This window comes from Lissotriton helveticus, chromosome 2_1, assembly GCF_964261635.1.
Source record: "Lissotriton helveticus chromosome 2_1, aLisHel1.1, whole genome shotgun sequence".
Classification (NCBI taxonomy): Eukaryota; Metazoa; Chordata; class Amphibia; order Caudata; family Salamandridae; genus Lissotriton; species Lissotriton helveticus.
The window spans coordinates 1,879,179,032-1,879,200,935 of NC_136059.1; the positions used below are offsets into that span (position 1 = coordinate 1,879,179,032).

General features: G+C 47.3%; 1 protein-coding gene across 1 annotated transcript in view; it reads right to left on the reverse strand.

Annotated features, from left to right (window-relative positions):
• LOC144818921 (uncharacterized) overlaps positions 1-21,904 on the reverse strand; it is a 147,416-nt gene that overhangs the window by 25,463 nt on the left and 100,049 nt on the right. The window contains exon 8 of the mRNA XM_078676801.1: positions 13,006-13,158. Within this exon, the coding sequence (XP_078532927.1) occupies positions 13,006-13,158 (153 nt within the window). The remainder of the gene's footprint in view (positions 1-13,005; positions 13,159-21,904) is intronic.

Sequence of the window (21,904 nt, forward strand, 5' to 3'; positions counted from 1 at the left end):
AGGCTGCGCATCATTGAGGGCTGCCGCGACACGGAGTTCCGTGCAAGGATCTTGAAAGAGCCAACATCATTAGAGAATATCTTGTCACTAGCAAGAGCGGAGGCAAGAGTGGCAGCACACGCAAAGGAAATGGAACGAGGAAAAGACAAGCGAGTGGAACAGGCTCACTGCATAACAAACAACAATTGAGCAGGCGGCTGGAAAAAAGACAGAAGTGAACAGGCAGTGAGGAAGCAACCTGAGGGAACCTGCTACAGGTGTGGACTTGAATTTCCACATCGAGGCCCATGCCCAGCATTTGGCCAGACGTGCAGGAAATGCCATGGGAGAAATCACTACGCCAGTGTATGTCAAGGAGTGCAGTTCTGGAACGACAGGGGAAGAACAGGAAGACCACGAATGTCGACAACCAGGCATGTCAGACATGTTGAAACAGGAACAAGAAGCTCATCACTAGAATCAGGCGAGGAAGAGGAAGAAGAAAAGACTGGACGACTATATCTTATGTCGGATGTCACCACCGAATATACTGATGAAGATGACAAAGAAGAAAGGATATGCCTGGTAGACAAAAGCAAGGTGAAGAAGACAGAGTCTGTGACCATAGGAGTAGGACCACACAAAACAAAGTTTGTCCTAGACAGCGGTGCAACATGTAACATCATGTGCGTATCAGAATATGAAATGATGAAGACAAAGCCCACATTGAGGCCGTCCAGAGTTGAGGTTTTCACCTGGGGGTCACGGAAACCAGTGACAAACATGGGGAAATTTACAGAAGAACTGTTGTACAAAGACCAAAGGATCAAAGAAGACATCCATGTGCTGAAGGGCGACATCCCAGCACCATGCCTATTGAGCAACATCTCAGCTCAGATAATGGGTCTCATGGCCATGACATACAACATGTCAGAAAAAAGAAGCATTCTGAAGGAGTTCCCCAAGCTGTTACAGGGACTAGGGAAATTGAAAGGACCGCAAATAATGCTACACATTGACGAAACAGTCAGACCAATAGCGCAACACCATCGGAGAGTACCAATACACCTGCAGCCACAAGTAGAGGAAGAACTTGAAGCACTTCTCAAGCAAGACATCATAGAACCAGCAGAAGGACCAACACCATGGGTGTCACCGATCGTGGCCGTACCAAAGAAGGACACAACAAAGATAAGAATATGTGTCGACATGAGGATACTAAACAAGGCAATTGAACGTGAAAGACATCCCGGACCACATCTCGATGATATGATCAGCTGCCTAACAGGCACAAGACGGTTTTCAAAACTAGACTTATGCAAGGGATACCACCAGCTAGAACTAGATCCCCAGTCACGATACATAACAACGTTTTCCACGCACCTAGGTCTCTTCAGGTATAAACGGTTGAGTTTTGGAATCTCGTCCACAGCAGAAATATTTCAGGAAACTATAAGACAGATAATAAGACCAGTGAAAAACAGTCTCAACTACAGTGATGACATTCTAGTTTTTGGAAAATCAGACGAGGAACATGACAAAGCACTGAGGGATGTATGCTCGCACCTAGAGCAGGCAGGTCTGACACTAAAAGAGGACAAATGTGAGCTGGAGAGGGACGAACTAGTATTCTTTGGCCACATCTTCTCCAAGAAAGGAATGCGGCCCGATCGCAACAAAGTCAGGACACTGGAAAAGGCGAACAAACCGAGGGACGTGGCAGAAGTCAGGTCATTCCTCGGCCTTGCAAGCTACTGCGCAAGATATATCCAAGACTTTGCCACTGTAAGCGCACCACTGAGGGAGCTGACAAAACAAGGAAAAAGCTTCACCTGGAACGAAGTCTGCAGCAAAGCCTTCAAAGAGATTAGATATGCCGTGACGGCCGTAGAGCACCTGGCATACTTCGACCCGAGGCTATGCACTGAACTGACTGTAGATGCCAGCCCAGTGGGGCTAGGAGCAATATTAGCACAACATCAACCAGGAAAAGACTCCCCAAGACAGGTAGTGGCATATGGAAGCAAAAGCCTATCGGACATAGAAAAAGGATACTCCCAGCCGGAAAAAGAGAGTTTGGCGGTAGTATGGGCGTGTGAACACTACCACATGTTCATCTACAGAAAGCCATTCACAATAATAACGGATCACCAAGCACTGATAACGATATATGGAAACGCAAATGCAAAAATACCGCCCAGGATAGAAAGGTGGGGGATAAGACTGATGGACTACAACTTCAAGATAATACACAAGCCCGGGAAGGAACACAATCCCGCGGACTATGTGTCAAGGCACCCCCTACCAATAGCATCCCAAATGACAACTATGGCAGAGGAATATCTAAATTTTGCACTCAAACACAAAACACCGGCAACCATAACGATGGAAGAGCTAGAACAAGAGACAAAACAAGACCTCACCATGCAAACAATAATGAGAGTGACCAAGCAGCAAAGGTGGAGGCACGTAAACAGCAACAGCAACTGGGAAGACGGAGTACTGAAGGAAGAGCTGTTAGCATTTAAAAAAATCAGTGAGGAACTGTCAGAAAGCGAGAACGGAATAGTGATGAGAGGCACCCGAATAGTAATGCCCAGAACACTGAGAAGAAGGACAGTAGAACTAGCACATGAATCACATCGAGGGATTGTAGTGACAAAAAAAATGCTACGTGAAAAAATATGGTTCCGGGACTAGACAACATGGTAGAGGAAGTGGTGATACACTGTCACATCTGCCAAATAACAGGGCCACCATCAAAACCAGAGCCACTGCAAATGTCCACCCTTCCAAAAGCAGTGTGGACAGAATTGGCAGCAGATTTCTATGGGCCTTTGGAAACCGGAAATTACCTACTGGTAATAATAGATGAATTCTCCAGATTCCCGATAGTGAGACAAGTAGCGTCAACATCAGCAAACGCAACTCTACCAGTTCTGGATGACATTTTCGCAGCATGGGGCTCACCGCAGACACTGAAGACCGACAATGGCCCACCATTTTCTGGGGAAGAATTCAAAAGGTTCATGGGAACAATCAAGAAGGCAATACAGAGAGCAAAGCTAACACAGATCTCGATTGGGCAAGCACTATGCCAAGTGCTGAGAGATTATAGGAACACACTTGACTGCTCCACGGGAAAGTGCCCTGCAGAACTGGTGCTGGGGCGATCAAGCAGAACGAGGTTGCCGCAAGTGAAAGAAGCAGAAAGGGTGGATCAAAAAGACATAGCCAAGAGGGACAAGGAAGCAAAAGCAAAAATGAAGGCGTATGCTGATCGGAGGAGATATGCAACAGACGCGAAAGTGAAAGAAGGAGACTCTGTGGTAGTACGACAAAGACAACTACGAAAGTCAGACAGTGTTTTCTCAAAAGACCTATTGACGGTGACAGAAGTGAAGGGGCCAATGATAACAGCATCAGCGGGACAATATTGAATCACCAGAAACAGCTCACACTTCAGAGAACTGAAAACCAAAGAAGAAGAGCTACCGACACATGGGCTGAAGGAAGACGCCCAAGAGAAAGCAGCACAAGAGGACCTCAGAGAACAACGACCAAGTAGAGAATGCAAGAAGACCAAAAGACTGATTGAAGAGATGTAAAGAGTGGGAGGCCGTGGAATATCTCTCTCTCTCTCTCTCTCTCTCTCTCTCTCTCTATAGCTATAAATCTATCAACGACCATAAGCAACGTAAAGCAAAATGTTTGTTTCGTAACAAGGGGGGAGATGTCGTGCCCTGGACAAGGGCACTAGGACCCTGGGCAGAGGCCAAGGGACACTGGACACCACGTCCAGTGTAGGGGAGGGGCCAGGAGGGGACAAGGCAGATCGGAGGAGGACCTCGGGGCAAGGGGTCATAGGACAATGCAGCTGTAACCAAGAGATAATAAATGCCTACCAGAACCCATTATCGTGTCCAGCGTATTTGTGGGCAGGAGAACACGACAGTCAACTTAAGATAAACCTGATTTGTGTGACTTATAAAGGGGCAACACGTCAACAGACCCAAAAACAAAAGCCTGCAAAATATTGCACTTAATGTCTTTTGAACAACATAATATACCGTCTTCATTGCTCGGACACAAGAACAGGGTAACTAACCAAGGAATTTTTTTTTCAGAAAAGCACAACCATTTCAGACAGTCACCTCTGCTAGAGCTGACCCGGCGGACTGGTGAGAGAGATCCACTTTAGATGCAATCCTAAATATTCTGGAGAATAATTATTGAATTCGATTGGATATCATTTCTCTATCACACCAAAAACCAGCCTGTGTGAGGTAATCAAAAGCGATGGGAAGTAAACACGAAAGACTTCCTACAGGAGAAAGAGACTTTAGTGCTGGAGTCTCATAAAGCCTTATAGCAGCTACTCTGTGAGCTGCTGGTAAATGGAGGATAGTGGCCTTTATATGTGGCCTGCCTACTAGCAAAGTCTGAGATTATATGCATTCCAATGTCATCACAGAAGGTCCTTTTGTACTCTTCTGCTGATAATGTACAGAAAAATTCTTTCATAAAAAGTCAAGCATCAGAGAGGTTAGAATGTCCTAGTGAGAAATTAATTTTGTCAATTTTGGAATGCATTCTAGGAGATTACAAATCCAGCTGCCCCCGACTAATACCAGGTCTGATTCTTGGAACTCCTTCTAAATACAGTGTGTGCTTTAAACCAGGCTAATCTGAAATAACATTATAAAATAATCTCAACCAATGAAAAATATTAATGCTGCTGCATTAGGGAATACCATTCAGTTAGAAATCGGGAGCTCACCAGTGCTGGGTACCGACAAATCTTCAACGGTAAAACCACGGGGCATATTATCAAGGACCAGTGTTAAAATTATCGCCGTTTTATCGGCAGGAAACTGCCAATAAAAGGGCGATAATGGGCTTGATAACATGCCCTTGTTAATTCCCATAGAAACCCATGTTAACACCAGAACATGGGCTTCTATGGGAATTAACAAGGGCGTATTATCAAGCCCATTATCGCTGTTTTATCGGCAGTTTCCTGCCGATAACACAGCGATAATTTTAACACCGGTCCTTGATAATAGGCCCCTGCATTGTATACAATTAGCACTGAATATACTGGGTTTAGAGACTGTGTGCAACATATTCTTGGTATCTAAAGAGTGCAATGGGCACTGAAGAGTGCCTGCTCTGAAAACAGTCATCCAGTACACAGACACCATACTAGCCCACTCCCCCTACACGTTCAGAACTTCCCACGCCCATGGGTGACCGCAAATATTACCAGAATCCATTTTAGGAAGATAGAAATAACATATATTGCCCCTAACTGTTAAAGCAGGATTACACACTTCTTCCATCGTGTACATATTTTTAAGATTTAACTGAGCAGAAAAGAAACAAATGTGATATATTAATAGTCGAGTTACGATTTTAATCTGCAGTTTTGGTGAGAATATGCGCAACACGTTTGCAATCTTGCCTTCCAGTTGTCAGGTAGGGTTACACTTACTTCGACCTTAACATGAAATGTTTTCCCTAAATCATCCACCCTGCTGCGCTGCAATTAACATTGTACCCTTGACATGCTGAAGGTCTGTTCTTGGCCACTCTGTAGCTAAGTTCCTGTAGTGCATGACTGTCCAGTAGAGTGCAGCAGAGAGCGGACTGCGGACTGCGGAGACCAGCAAACGCCACAAGCAAGCTGCCACGCCACGCCAAGGGCGAGCAGCCGCGAGTAGCGAGGAAAGGGAGCCTACGACGGTCGGCGGTAGATTCACGGCGGAACCGAGAGCTTTGACCCGTGGAGCCTCAGAGCTGCAGAGCCGTAGAACCGGAGCCGGAGACAAGAAGAGGTGAGAGGCGGCCCTGAGGCATTACGGGGAGGGAGCTGACAAGCTGACAAGCTGTGTTACCGCTGGCCCCGAGCACGGCAGTGAAAAGCAGGGAAGCAGCGACCCTGGTTGCACTGAGCACCACGGATAAAACCTGTAACCTGTAAAAACGGCCTCCAAAACTGTGTGTGGCTGACACGAGTGGCTGACACTGCCTGCACCGGGATTGCTACTAGTACTGTGAGAGGGGGAGCAAGAGAGCAGGCAGACAGCAGCGGCGGAGGTGGTGGAGGAGAAGGCGAAGCAAAGGTAGCGGATTTTCGCCGGCGGCCACCTGGGGTTTCTTTCCACCATTCCGGCGATTCCGGCGCCCATAGCCAGCGTGAAGAGGAGATTGCATCCCCCCTTGCACACCTGCCTGTCTGACCAGTAGAAGTGACAAACGGAGGCACACGGAGGTGAGGTCGCGTAAAACCACCCAAAGCGTGGTGGACAGGGACAGAGAGAGAGACGCGACGCGAGCGCGGCTGCCGGTAGAGGTGGCCGCGAAGTAAGAGCCCGGGGAGCTGATCGAAAGGCAGATCGTCTAGGTCCGATTTGCCCGCGGTCACCCCCGTGAGTTCCGCTCGCAGCTAGTCCCTTCGCAAGCCCCTTCGCAAATTCACCTGCCAGTGAAGACCCAGAGGCTTGGAGCCTAGAGCTCATAATTAACTAGCTCCATCTCTAGCTCCATCTCACCCCAGCACGCCCGCGAGAAGGTGCAATTCGGACCCACCCGGGACCTGCTCTCTGGGTGGAAACACAGTGATGAGAACAAGAAATTCTACTCTCCTACAGCGCCAAGAGAATCCTCGCCCCCATAAGACAGCAAAGCGCCTGAAGGAAAAAATGCTTTACCCCTCTAGCGGAGGGGTCTCTAACATGGGGCCAGACTATAGAGAAGAGCCAGCGGAAGAGGAGGCGGAGGCAGAGGCAGAGGTGAACTACAATAGAGGCATCCTAAGAGCACAACATCATGGAAACAAGCCCCAACAAGATCAGACTACACCTCTACACGGGTCAACGTCAGCGCCAGACAAGGGCTCACTTTTAAATAGCCATAGAAAAACAACAATCAACATTGCTAGTATTAGAGACATACGGGAATTCTTCCCCAATAAAATCTCTAATTGCACACTCCTGTACGTAGACCAAGAGAGTGTCGTAGCTAGCTCAGACACAGCCGTTAATCCCTCAGGAGACCACATTCTTTTCAGCCCAGCGACCCCGCTATCGCCAAAAATAAATATTGTTCCGGGTGGCCTACTAGCTCACACAAAAACTACTCCGACTTCGCCTAACAACATAGCCGGCCTAGTTAGCCCCCATGCTTTAGCAATCCAAGCAATTCAAGCAACTCAACAAACCGGGGACACCCCAAGGGCTTTACCAGCCAACGGCGTGATTAAAGTACACCAGGCAACAGGGCTGACGGACACAATAGGGGCCAGCGAAATCAGCACTTCAGCACTCAGTGCCCACGCTGAGCCATTTAAAATCTCTGCAATACCCCACTCACCCCTAACTAGCCCTGGTTTGGACCATAATGGCACTAGATACAATCAACAAGACCAGGGGGCGGATCATACAATGGGGAGACAGCCGGCTAAACTGGACCATCACCTTGTACTGATCAACGACGTCTTGTCCTCAATCGTAAACGCAGCTATAATGCACGCCGACAAGCTAGACGTCCAGATAAGCCTTCTAAACACAGTCGCAGGCCTGATATCAGGCATAGACTCTAAACTTGAAGCCCTGAACTCTTTAATCCAACGTGCTCAGGCAAACACCACAGTCACAACCAAGCCACAGGACTGTGGATGTAGCCCGGTGTTGCTCTGCCTGGAAAAACTGCCAGTAATAATGAACACACTGATCGAAGATCTAAAAACAGAATCCAGCAGGCAAAGGAGCAACGAAACTTTGAAGCCGTTAAATACTGACAGTATCCCATCTGGGACACAGACGTCTGCCGATTTTAATGGCAAAGAAGCACACCAGGACCTCACAAAGACGTCGGCAGCTGAACCAAGCAGGATATCACAAACAACTACAGACGAATGCAGAATCACGGCAAGAGAACAAGCAAACTCAAACAGCTTGCAGAAGACAAGTCCTGATACTGGCCATTTATCCCGGAAAAATAAGAAAAAATTAAAAAAGTTAAACAAACAAAGAAAAAGTAATCATAACCAAAACGGCTCAATGAGGCTGTGGCTATTATCAGAAACCAAAGAAATTCCCACGCATAGTAAGAACGACGTTGCGTCTATCACACATCAAATTCCATCAACCCTAGACGGAAAAGTTATTTTGCCGAATAACCCAGGTAAACTTAACCTTGATCCAACCCCCGGTATTACATACGAAGGTGAAGGTCAACACCCAAAAAACTGGGAAGGAAGAGCCGCAATATTCAGCGGACATCCTAATGCACATGAGGATCAAACAACTCGGGCAGGCAGTCAGGCTCTGCCAGAACTACAGGCACCACACCGAGACAGCTCCCCGCTGGTCACCGCGACGGATAAAGCCTTATATAGCAAAACCAGAATCTCAGCAAAGGAAACCAACCAGAGAATATGCTGGAAGGACTCCCACAAATCCAACAAGATAGTAGTAAATGAAACAAACGAGGTTTTGCCGCCGACAATAAGAACGGGCACTACAACCTATGTAAACGATGTAGCCAATGCTGTGGCATTGAAATCCCGACAGGATTTAATGAATCAAGACCAATCCACAATAGGGACATATAAGACCCAGACCCCTCACATACAGGATGATCTGAGACTATGTCTTTACCCAGAATACGCCTCACAGGGCAAATGGGACATACTCAATCGCAGCAACTTACTAAAACTTTTTGCGAACATCCCAGGCCTGGAAAATATAAAGTCATCCGACATCGACACTGTCTCCTTTTTTATGCAAGGACCAGAAGACATTAATGAATCCACAGAATTGCTTTTTTCGAACCCAGATATAGTCCATATACTAAAAAGAAACAATCAATTACTGGAAGACTGGGGCATAAAAATCACCAGTGGCCCGACAGCAAAATACCCTATGCTGCTGAAACATGCCCACTTGAAGAATCAAAATGGTTCTAGAACACTGGACACACAAAGAGAGACCCCGACAGTAGAGCTACCACTCCCACCCTTAAAAAGACTCTCCATAATCCACGGGAGCGACAGTGGAAGAAATAAAAAATTGATAAGTGATGGGATAATCAAGGTCACTACAAACCTGGGCAAGGGTACCCGGAGTTGCTTAATTCAAAATAACTCTACTGAAGACTGGTCTTGGGTGCCACGTGCCTTAGCTCATAACTCCTAAACTGCGCACTGCTGCAATTAAGCCCACAGCACAACACTGGCAGGCAGATTTACCAGGCATAAAGCAGAAAAAGGCGACAGTTGGCAAACAGAACGTATCCATTATGTCTTGGAACGTAGCTGGGATACTAAAACTAATACAATATCCCGCAACACCCCCGTTTTATTCAGGAATGGACATAATCTGCATGCAAGAAACGTGGGCCATCAAACCAGTCTCTATCGGGATTTGCGGATTATCACAAACCAGCCGTTAAGGAGAACATCTTTGGCAGACCGTCTGGAGGCATCTCCATTTATATCAGGCTCTCCCGGAAGATACAATTTAGGGAAATTATAACAACGACAAACTTGTACATGGCCGGCATTCTGAAATGCCTTTCATCAAGTAAGGGCACATTGTCTATACTGCTGATCAACGTTTACTATAACCCTAATGGACGGGGAATAAAGGAAAAGCTCCCAGAGTTATTAGCAGGCATTGAAAACCTCCTCTTACAATATGCCCACATGGACGCAATAATTCTTGGGGATTTCAATACACACAACGTTGGAGATAAATCAGCAGAAAGCCACAGTTCGCCCGCGACGGAAGCATTCAACGCCCTCTTGCGCGCCTATCAGCTGGTTTCAGCCCACTCCCTATTCTTAAAGGAGTTCCCAGGAAATCTTTGTCCGCCAACATACAACAATCTCACTACAATTGACTATATTTTTCTAAGTACCCGGCTACATAGCCTAATAACAGGGTACAAAGTTGTACAGCGGAAGGAAAGTGACCATGCGGCCTTAATAACAACCTTAGACTTGACAGCAGATAACCACTACACACTAAAACAAGTGGGATCAACAACTTGCATTGAACACCATACATTGATAAGAAGGATTAAATGGGGCGCAGGCCCTATGCACAAGTTTGAGGAATGGAAAAAAGCTTGGGCAGATGGCACATTAAAGGTCAAAAACAGGGTCATAATCAAAGATTGGGACCAACTTGCTCATAATCTAGTAATACATCTTCAAGGAGGGAAAACAAGCACAACTATCTCTTACCCTAGTCATAACCTTGGTGATATCCTTGCAATCCGAGAAGGCGCGAAACTATTGCGCACTAAACGAAGGACTTACCTGAAAACCGGTTCACCCAAAGACAAGAAACTCCTGCAGGAAACAGCAAAATTACACTCAAAACAAGTTTGGGCGGAAAAACTGAAACAAACGGAGGCAAAGTGGTTAAAGATCTTTGGATTGCTGAGTCCCAGCAAAACGCAAGAGTTCTGGCAATACCTTAATACACTAAATCAAGGGAGTACGCAGAGAGAGAAATCAATTGACTCTGACACCTGGATAGCCCATGTGACTTCTCTATATAAAGAGGAAGGCATCTCAAATTATTCACTCACAGAACTAGACAATGTATCAAAACTAACTAACCCGAAAAATTTATACACAGCAGAAAAAAAGCTAGTCAACACAATATTAAAGAAAATCAGACCCAATGGAGCGCCAGGACTCAACGGCCTGCCGGGCTCTCTCTTTAGGCAAGACACAGACTTTTGGACCGAAAATGTGTCCGTGCTATATGCCGAATGTCGATTGGCAGGAACGTACCGGATTCTTGGCGAGGGTCGCTACTGCATCCCATCTACAAGAAAGGCCCAAAATCAAATCCACAAAACTACCGCATGATTGCTCTCCTTGACATCGAGGGAAAGGCCTATGCAAGTACCCTATTAATGGAGCTTTCAAGCTGGGTTAGTAAGGAGGGCCTCCTGCCATTTTACCAAACTGGGTTCAGACCAGGAGCCTCAACAGTGGATAACATCATAGCGCTTTCATACCTAACACACAAGGCAGTGGCACGTAACTCTCTTCCTATCTTTGCCTGCTTCATTGACTATACTGCGGCCTTTAATGGTGTCGACCGCTCCATTCTTTGGCAGAAACTGGTAACCTGGAACATCGACCCACATTTATTAAAAGCAATTATATCTCTATACACAAACACGTGGGTCAGAATTAAACTGTCAAATACGTCAGCTTCAGAGAAAATTGACACCAACCGCGGCTTGAAGCAAGGATGCGTACTTGCCCCGATGTTATTCAACTTATACACCGCAGACATGGGCAAAGCCTTAATGGGAGCATCATTAGCAACACCCCGCCTTGGGCATACCAAGATTCAATTACTGCAGTACGCAGACGATCTGGTACTATTAGACCACACCAAAATTGGGCTTCAAAAAGCCTTAACGGCCTTGGACATTTATAATGCAAAAAATAAATTGATCGTGAATGCAGCTAAATCCAAAATAATAATATTTGGACCCTATCCGAAAAAAAAAACGATAAAATGGAGGATAGGACAGCTGACGTTGAACTGCACACGACAATACAATTATTTGGGAGTCTGGCTTTGTGAGACAGGGCGCCCTGGAGTACATCTCGATAAAATACGGGCAAAAGGGAAAAGCATCTCATACGCCCTGGGGAAGCTGCACGCAACTCTATATAGCCCTACGATAACAGCAATTCAAAGAGTATTAAGGGCGAAGTTAATACCGTCATTAAATTATGCTCAGCAGGCCTTCCCAGGTAAACTATCAAACACCCTGGAAAAAATCCACTGCTCGGCCTACAAAAAACTATTCCATCTACCCTCCAGCACCAGAAACACGCTAGTGCGACTGGAATTCGGCTTGACACAACAAAAACTTGAGGAACTGGCCGCAATTAGTAAATATTTTTATCTTACAACCGCGGCTCCAGAAAACTCGCTGAAATTCAGTATAAAGAAAATTTTCCTGGAAGAAAGGAATCCGTGGTCAAATATTCTGTCCCTTGCTAAAGATACTCTGAACCTTGCTGTGGACAACTGGGACCCCGAGCTAATCAATTACGCAGCCATTAAAAACGCAACAAAACGACAAGTTCGGCTCTGTTCACGCACTACTGACCTAGAAGCATTGGAACTAAGAGGCTTCCACGAGTCCCTAATATTCCCGCAGCTGGCACAGACCTCGAAATTGCACCTTACCCAAGCCGTGGGCAAGGCGGCAATTAACAGGATCCTAGCGTTCCGACTACACCCCCTGCCTCTCAAAGAGCTTTACCCCACGAGGAGACTTGAGATAATGCACTCTGAGTGCCGCTTATGCAAGTACAAACAAGAGAGCTTTGCCCACACCCTGCTTTGCTGCCCGGGGTTGTCTGGTGAGCGTAATCGCTATCTAAAGCCAATTTTACTCAGACAAGGAATTAGAACAATAAAGGAGGCGGTCCACTATCTATTCACAATGGAAACAGTGAAAGATATGGCGGCGTTCGGCAAATTCATCGAACAGACACGCCGGAAGCTGATGGCCCCGCATGATTAGGCCAGTGGCAGTTAACTGAAAAATTAATGAGATATATTAGCCTACGAAGAATCGGACTAATGTAATTAGTTTTTAAATCATGTTTTCACTTATTTTTAAGGCTTTCCTTTTATTTTACTCTTGATATGATAAAAATGTTTATTTTTAAAGCGTGATGTTTCTTTTAATGGTTTTGAGTAACCAAAAAATAAAGTTTTATTCATTCATTCATTCATTCATTCATTCATTGGCGCTGTGCCCATGATGTCAATTGGGGCCTGATTGAAATATTGGATGATGGCACCAGGATTAGTGCCAGTCTAGCGTGCATTAATGCTCTCGAATCTGCCTGGGGTAAGTGGCCTGTGCAATTTGTACTTTGCTTCTATTTTGACAACAACACAAAAGTCAAAAGGACAAATGGGGAGACAAGGCATGCGAATGTTCACCTTTGGTTACGGGTTCCAGTACCTGCTTAATAGCCCGATTATATTCCTCTGTGTGGCAAGGAAGGAATCCCGGGTCCATCAGGGAAGCATTGAGGAAGAAAAACCACATCAGAGCGTTGCCAACAAGGAAAGTGATGTGCAGGTCCCAGAGTACGTAAAAGGAAACTGGGACAATCTGTGGAACGAAAAACAAAACAGTGTTAAATGGGAATGCCAGTAGAGTCATCCAGCCAAATGCAATATGTACATAATTCCAATCTTGAATTATGATTGAAGAACATTACCAACTAGCATTTGCAAAGCCAATCAGTCTGTGCAAAAAATAATTGCATGCACATGCCACAACATTTTGAAAAAATACCTCCACTAAACGTGGCAGCCATATGCTCACAAATCAATTTTTTTTTATAAACAGGCCATTGAATATAATTTTAACAGCACGGTATGAGTCTTTCCTAGCAGGCAGGTGTTCTTGTAATAGGTATAGAAACTTTCCAGCATTATAGCGTATTTCAGGAAAATATGATTGCTATTAGCAGCCACGGCCGGCAGTGGGAGTACCTGGGAGTACCTGCAGGGTGGTGACGTGGGGAGGGGGAGGGGCAGGGTGCGAGGTAGTAATGTATGGATTATAGAGCTTCCCAGGTAAGTAAACATTTAAATAAATAACACGAATTTCGTTGAATGCACTGCATCCCCAAATGCGATGCAGTGCGCGCAACGAAATTCGTTTTATTTATTTAAATGTTTACTTACCTGGGAAGCTCTATAATCCCCACGTCACCGCCCTGCAGGTACTCCCACTGCCGGCCGTGGCTGGTTATTAGTACTATGAAATGGTACTCTTGGCGTTCAAGTTTGTTAACCTGGAGACATTGTTTAAACACAAATATGACAAAAAAGCATAAAGAATGGAAAGAATTAGCTTCATCAAAAAGTCAAGTGTTGGCCTAGGAGGACTGCCGTGTGCTTCTTTTTAGATCAATTTGCACAAGTGATGAAGCAATATGCTGTCAATCAATGTGCAAGAAAATGAATGGCTGAAGTGAGTTGAGGTACTGCACCATGATTGTGGAAGAGGTGTGGCGCAGCGGCCAGGGGGACTGACGCTGGACACTGGGGATCACGGTTCGATCCCCGGCTCTGGCAGCAGGGGGCTGTCCAGCACCATGTGACTCTGGGCAGTAGCTCGCTTAATCTTCCCGACTGCCCTCAGCGCCTTGACACCTTCGGGTAATTGTTTGCGCTTTACAAATACTGGACATGTACATTTACTAGACATGTACACTTAGGGGGCAGGAGGCAAATTGTGAATGAGAGTTGAAGAGAGCAAAGGATGAAGATGGCTTACCCCAAACCCTTTATGTATGTATATACTTATGCATTTTTTAGTTATTTTTTTATTGGGCTGTCCTTGGCCACCAACCCATGCATCTACAAGACTAGAACAGGTGGAAAGTCCTTCTCCTACCTCGCAGCCAAGACCTGGAACGACCTCCCCCTCCACTTCCGACAAAACCCTACACTGCTCCAGTTTAGGAAGGACCTTAAGATCTGGCTCTTCAGATGATCCCAGCACCCAATGGAGCCCCCCACCCCTAGTGACTTGAGACCCTCACGGATGAGTAGCTGTACTTCACAAACCCCTGATTGATCTACTGATTGATTGGGCGGCAAGACAACTAAAACTGTCTCTGGGCCAGACCTATAAAAGATATCCGAACTCTTATCATGAAAGTGACCAAATGGATAATACGGTAATAGCATACTCTTGTGAATACAAAATCCTAGTACAACTAGCAAAATAAAACAAGTATGGCCCTTGCAAGCTACAATGTTTCAATAAAGCCTTAGCTAACAACAAAAAAACAAAGGGCAAAAGGAAGGGCAGACTTTAATGAAAAGGGGCAATAAACAGACTACAGAGTACTTTCAGAGAGTCCAAGTATGTGTCTCAGATGTGATCATGTATTGTTTTAAGTCCATACTTTTTGGGAAGGTGGGTATCCATAACACTCTTAAGTTGGGTGCCTCAGTACTGCTCTTCGCATTTTCAATCTTACGAGAGAATGATGAAACTTTTTGTACATCTGATGTTTTGTTTCAATTCAAGTCATTCTGGAGCCAGTGTCTTCATCCCTGTTTCTTCTGTGTTCACATAGCAAATGAGGGCTTCTACTTTAATTTCATTTGATATAAGCAATTGTTATGCCTGGTGACCCGCCCTCCCGGCTCCTAACTTATGTCACCCACTCCCACGCGCAGCGTTGACGCGCAGCGGGCGCGCCGATTGTGCGCCGAAGGCGCGCCAAAGGCAAGCCCGTCTGCGCCCGTCCGCGCCTGGACCACACCCAGCGCCAGGACCCCTGGTCCCAACCGCCGATGCAAGACCACACGACGAACCTACGACGCCGCCACCCTCAACGCACTCAATGCCGGCCGGACCCATGACTGCTACCGAGCCACCCCGAGACGCACCCACGGACCCTTCGCCTGCCAAGCCTGCCATTTCACCTGCTACCGGACCTGCCCCACCCCCGCCAAGCCCAGCACCAGCAGCAACCACCTGAAGTGCATCCTGCTCAATACCCGCTCCGTCCACAGGCACGCCGTAGAACTCTGGGACCTGCTCGACACGACAGCACCGGACGTCGCCTTCCTCACCGAAACCTGGATGAACGCCTCCTCGGCGCCCGACATCGCCATAGCCATCCCGGACGGATACAAGATCACCCGGAAGGACCGCGTCAACCAGACGGGAGGAGGCATCGCTATCATACACAAGAACACCATCCGCATCTCAACTAACTCCGACGAAACCTTCACAGTCGCCGAACACCTGCACTTCCAGATACACACTGACCCCAAGACCACCCTCCGCGGCACCCTCATCTACAGACCACCGGGACCATGCACACAATTCAGCGAAGACATCGCAGACTTCATCAGCCCGCACGCCCTTCCCTCCGCCGACTACATCCTCCTAGGGGACCTCAACTTTCACCTGGAGAACAACAACGACAGAAACACCACCGCCCTGCTGGACAACCTCGCCAACCTCGGACTCAAGCAACTGGTGAACACCCCCACCCACTACGCCAGCCACACGCTTGACCCCGTCTTCTCATCCAGCAAGCACATCTCCTTCAGCCACGCCACCGGACTCCACTGGACCGACCACAGCTGCGTCCACTTCAGCTTCAGAAGAACCACGACTCACCACCACCCGCAACAGGTCCCCTGCCGAAGCTGGAGCAAGATCACCTCCGAGCACCTCACCGCTTCCCTCAGCCAGAACACTCCGACCAGCACAACGGACCCCAACGAAGCAGCCAGCAACCTCACCAAGTGGCTGACCGCCTGCGCCGATGACCTCGCACCACTAAAGAACCCTCCCAGCAGACCCGGCAGCAGGAAAACCCCCTGGTTCACCGACGAACTCAAGGAATCCAAGAAGAACTGCCGCACCCTCGAGAAAGCCTGGCGGCTCGACCACACCACAGACAACAGGACCGCCCTCAAGCACGCCATCCGCAAACACCATCAGCTGATCCGCGCCACCAAGAAGACGGCACTCAAAGAACGACTGGACAACAACACCCACGACAGCAAGGAACTCTTCAGCATCGTCAAAGAGTTCTCCAACCCCAGCGCCGGAAACAACAACATCACTCCCTCGCAAGACCTCTGCAACTCACTCGCCTCGTTCTTCCACTGCAAGATCGCCAACATACACAACAGCTTCAACGCACTGACCACGCACCCTACCACCGAACCAGCACCCGCCACCACCACCCTCTGCAACTGGACCCCAATCAGCACCGAAGACACCACCCGCACGATGAACTCCATCCACTCCGGATCACCAACCGACCTGTGCCCACACCACGTCTTCAACAAAGCCGACACCACCATCGCACCCCATCTCCGAGACACCATCAACTCCTCCTTCCACACCGCCACCTTCCCGGAGAGCTGGAAGCACGCCGAGCTGACCGCCCTCCTGAAGAAACCAACGGCGGACCCCACCGACCTCAAGAACTACCGTCCCATCTCGCTTTTTCCTTTTCCGGCCAAAGTCATCGAGAAGACCGTCAACAAACAGCTTGCCGCCTTCCTCAAAACGAACGGATCCCTCGACCCCTCGCAGTCCGGGTTTCGGGCCAACCACAGCACCGAGACCGCCCTAATCGCAGCCACCGACGACATCAGAACCCTGATCGACAACGGGGAGACAGCGGCCCTCATCCTCCTGGACCTCTCTGCAGCATTCAACACCGTCTGCCACCGCACCCTAGTGAAGCGCCTCAGCAACGTTGGAATCCGAGAGAAAGCGCTGGAGTGGATCATCTCGTTCCTCACCGGAAGAACCCAGAGAGTCCGCCTCCCTCCGTTCAGATCTGAGGCCACCGAAGTCATCTGCGGCGTACCACAAGGATCTTCACTCAGCCCAACCCTCTTCAACGTCTACATGAGCCCCCTTGCAGCCATCGCACGCCAGCACAACCTCAACATCATCTCCTACGCCGACGACACCCAGCTCATCCTCTCCCTCACCAACGACCCCACCACCACCAGAGCCAACCTACACGAAGGGATGAAAGACGTCGCCGACTGGTTGAGAAACAGCCACCTTAAACTGAACTCAGACAAGACGGAAGTCCTCATCCTGGGATCATCATCCTCCGCTTGGGACGACTCCTGGTGGCCCCCGGCCCTGGGCACCGCTCCCAAACCAACCGACCACGCACGAAACCTGGGCTTCATCCTGGACTCCTCCCTGTCAATGACCAGACAAGTCAACGCCGTCTCATCCTCGTGCTTCAACACCCTGCGAATGCTCCGCAAGATCTTCAGATGGATCCCCACGGAAACCAGGAAGACCGTCACCCAGGCACTCGTCACCAGCCGACTAGACTACGGGAACACCCTCTACGCCGGAACCACAGCCAAACTTCAAAAAAGACTCCAACGCATTCAGAACGCCTCCGCACGACTCATCCTCGACATCCCCGGACACAGCCACATCACCGGACACCTGAGAGACCTGCACTGGCTCCCCGTCAGCAAGAGAATCACGTTCAGACTCCTCACCCACGCACACAAGGCTCTCCACAACCTGGGCCCCAAGTACCTCAACGACCGCATGACCTTCTACACGCCCACCCGCCAGCTACGATCGACCAGCCACGCACTCGCCACCGTACCACGCATCCGCAGAGCCACCGCCGGAGGAAGATCCTTCTCCTACCTGGCAGCCAAGACTTGGAACTCCCTCCCCACCCACCTTCGGCGAACCCAAGACCATCTCTCCTTCAGGAAGCAGCTCAAGACCTGGCTGTTCGAGCAGTAACTTACCCCTCCCCCAGCGCCTTGAGACCCACCCGGGTGAGTAGCGCGCTTTACAAATGCCGTGATTGATTGATTGATTGATTGATATCCTTGGCGTGGTTTTTCCCCTAACTTTTTGCCTTCATACCGCCTGTTTTGCTGACCTGTTTTTTTTTTAGCTTTAGGATTTTGCACACTTTACAACTGCTAACCAATTCAAAGGTGCTTGTGTTTTCCCTTGAATTATACCAATTGGCTTATTTAATTTACCAGTAAGTCCCTAGTAAAGTGGCACTACCTGTGCTCAGGGTGGGTAACGTTAATGCTACTACTGGGCCACAGCAGTGATTGTGCCACCCACTTAAGTTGCACTTTAAACACATCTCAGGCCTGCCATTGCAGTCTGTGGGTGCTGTTCTAAAATGCATTTCGACATGGCAAAATAAAGCTTTTCAGTCCCAAACCTTCCTTTTGAAAACATGTACACCCCTGGGATAGGGCCGGAACAGGCAAGATGGCAGGGGGCAGTGTATGTAAAATGTTGGACATGTACTTTTTAGTTTTCACTACTGCAAGGCCTACCGCTGGAGTTAACTTATTACAATTAATAAGCTGTAACTTCCACATTGGAAAAGGTCGCTTATTCATGTTTGGCATCTTTGAAATTGTAATGAAAAATCTTAACTAATACTGAAGTCGGATTTTAAATTACGATTTTGAAAATACCCCTTTGAGAAAGTTGTGTTATTTCTGCCTTAGCCATTTGGTGCCTGCAGCCTGTCTTTGGGTCCCATAACTGGGTGTAGTTGACAGTTGGGCTTATAGGGAGCTTATGTTTTCCTGGATGGGCCATCATTGCAGGATGGGAGGGCAGAGCTGGGCACAGTAGGCTGTGTCCTACCTCCACACAAAGGGCTGCAGACCCCCTGTAGTTAGTCTGAAGTCAGGACAGGGAAGGCATGATGCCTGGGGACTTCAAAGTTAAACCTCTTGAAGCTTCCCCCCTTCAAAGGAAGGCGCAGGTAAAATAAATAAGCCCCAGACACCCACACCTCAGTACACTTCTGGACCTGTGGATACTGTGCCAGTAGGAAGGACTGCTGTGCTGCTGAAAGGACTGACAAGTTGAGACTTGACAGTGTTGAGTCTTTGCAAGGTCTTGAAGGTATTTGAAAGAGACATTTTTGTTGCACAGAGAGCAAGACTTGATGCCTAGGCCCTTTGAGAAGACATTTGACAATGTTGCTGTCAAAAGCTAAAAATGTAATCGCTGAGACACTGAGAAAGAGCTCCAGACCACATTGATAAGGCACAGAAAGACAGGAACCAATGACATGCACCATTTGGCACCTAGTATACCCCACTGATGTCAGATCCAGAGATGGTGTCACGGCAGGAGCCATGTGGCACCACCGGGTGCCAATTTAGTGTCAGGATGGAGAAAATGTTTTCTGCACCAGTCTGATGCCTGGAAGGACCAGTCATCCTTCAGTCATACTTTTTGTTCTTTAGAACATTACAGTACCTGTATTACAGTCAGGAAGGCGGAATGTTTCTCTCTCGCCTTGTTGGTTTACATTGTACTTTTTCTTGCCAAATATTGAGGACATATAATGATAGGAAAATATTGATGCGGTGCTGATGACAAATCTTGGGTATTGACAGCCTGCACCCAAAATAGATGGGAAAAACATACTTTCGTTTTTGGGAAGTTTAGCATTGAGTAGCACATAGAAAACATGTTATGGGCCTGCTCTGAAGATTACTAAGTATTTTATGAGGCAAGTGTAGCCAACAGATTTTTTACCACTATTAAAATGTGCACCCCAATATCGTGCTTGGTGTCCTCCACTTCCCAAAATTGTTAAACCTAAACACCTCAAAGAAGGAAGTACAGCTTCTAATCAATCAGGGGACTGGTCATCCAATTCATGTCCATTTATTCAGTTTCCCTACAGTATTAAACGGAGTTATTGCTTTCAAGTGCTGATGCATAATAATCAAACTGTATAAAAGCACCAAAGTGAACACAGCTGTATAGACAGAGCCACCAAGTGGAGGCACCCACCATGTAGGTAGATGGACACCATCACACATGTCTGTCCCCTCCCTTACAACATGAAAAGACAGATGATGGCAATCAGACAGCCAATAATGATAATATTAATAATCTGATATATTATTGTGTTCCTCCCTTCAATGGTATGGCCAAACAACAAGTAAAAGGACGGCATGCTATCGAAGTTTGATGCAAAAAAATTGCTATTTTATTTTGATGTCATATTTTCTCTATACTTAGGTTCCATTTTACCTCTGTTCCAATCATGTGACCTTGTACTACAGCCACCATGATCGAGTCCTCCGGATCTGTTCTTCGCTTTGGAGAGAGATTGTCCAAGACTGCTGGTGAGATGCTGGAATATGTTGATGTTACTCAGTATACCGTTACTCTACAGGTATTTACTTTGAAGTTTTTACTTCGCAAATACCATTACTACATATGATTTTAGTGCACATGCTTTTACTTCGCAAATATATTCAAATACATTAAAAATGCTTTTTACTTCACAGTTATTTATTACGCATAGTTACAACGCGTTATTGGTACTTTAAAACAAAACAATTATTGTAATAGTTACCTATCCCCTGGCAAGCACCCTGAACCCTAAAAATACTCCCTACACCCCAAACCCTTATCTGACCCTGACCCCTAAAAATATCCCAGCACCCCAAAACCTAAATACACCCTGAACCCCAAAAATACCCCAAAATCTTAAATGCACCCTGAACCTTACAAATACCCCCTACACCCCAAAACCCTAACCCACCCTGACCCCTAAAAATACCCTGTACTGCAAATCCTAAACACACCCTGAACCCCAAAAATACCCCAGCATCCCAAAACCTTCAACACAGCCCTGAACCCTCAAAATACCTGATGCACCCCAAAACCCTAACCCACCCTAACCCCTAAAAACACCCCAGTACCCCAAATCCTAAAGGCACCCTGAACCCTAAAATTACCCTCTACACCCCAAAACCCTAACCAACCCTGACCCCTAAAATTACCCCAGCACCCCAAAATCTAAACGCACCCTAAACCCCAAATATACCCCAGCACCCCAAAACCTTAATACACCCTGAACCCTGAGAATACCCCCTACACCCCAAAACCCTAACCCACCCTAACCCCTAAAAATACCCCTGTACTCCAAAACTTTAATTTGCACAGTAACTCCATTATGCATAGTAAGTGCATGCTAAGTAATAGAACATGTGTAGTAAATGAGTGCTAAGTAAATGCATGCTAAGTAATGGCATCTGCGAATTAAAATATGCGTAGTAATGGTAATACGAAGTAATGACCGCGTAGTAAAGGTAGAATACCGAAGCAAGTCCCCTGTTTTCACAGTTTAAGTAGTGTCAATTGCGCCAACACGTTTCGGTGGACTGGACTTCTAGGTCCCCACCTTCCTCAGGACAAACAAAATGATTCTCCCACAAAATGTACATAAAACATTGGGATTGCAGTTTGAAGCCTACACCTAGGGCGGTGAGCTCATGACTTTCTGGAATCTTCAACTTCATAG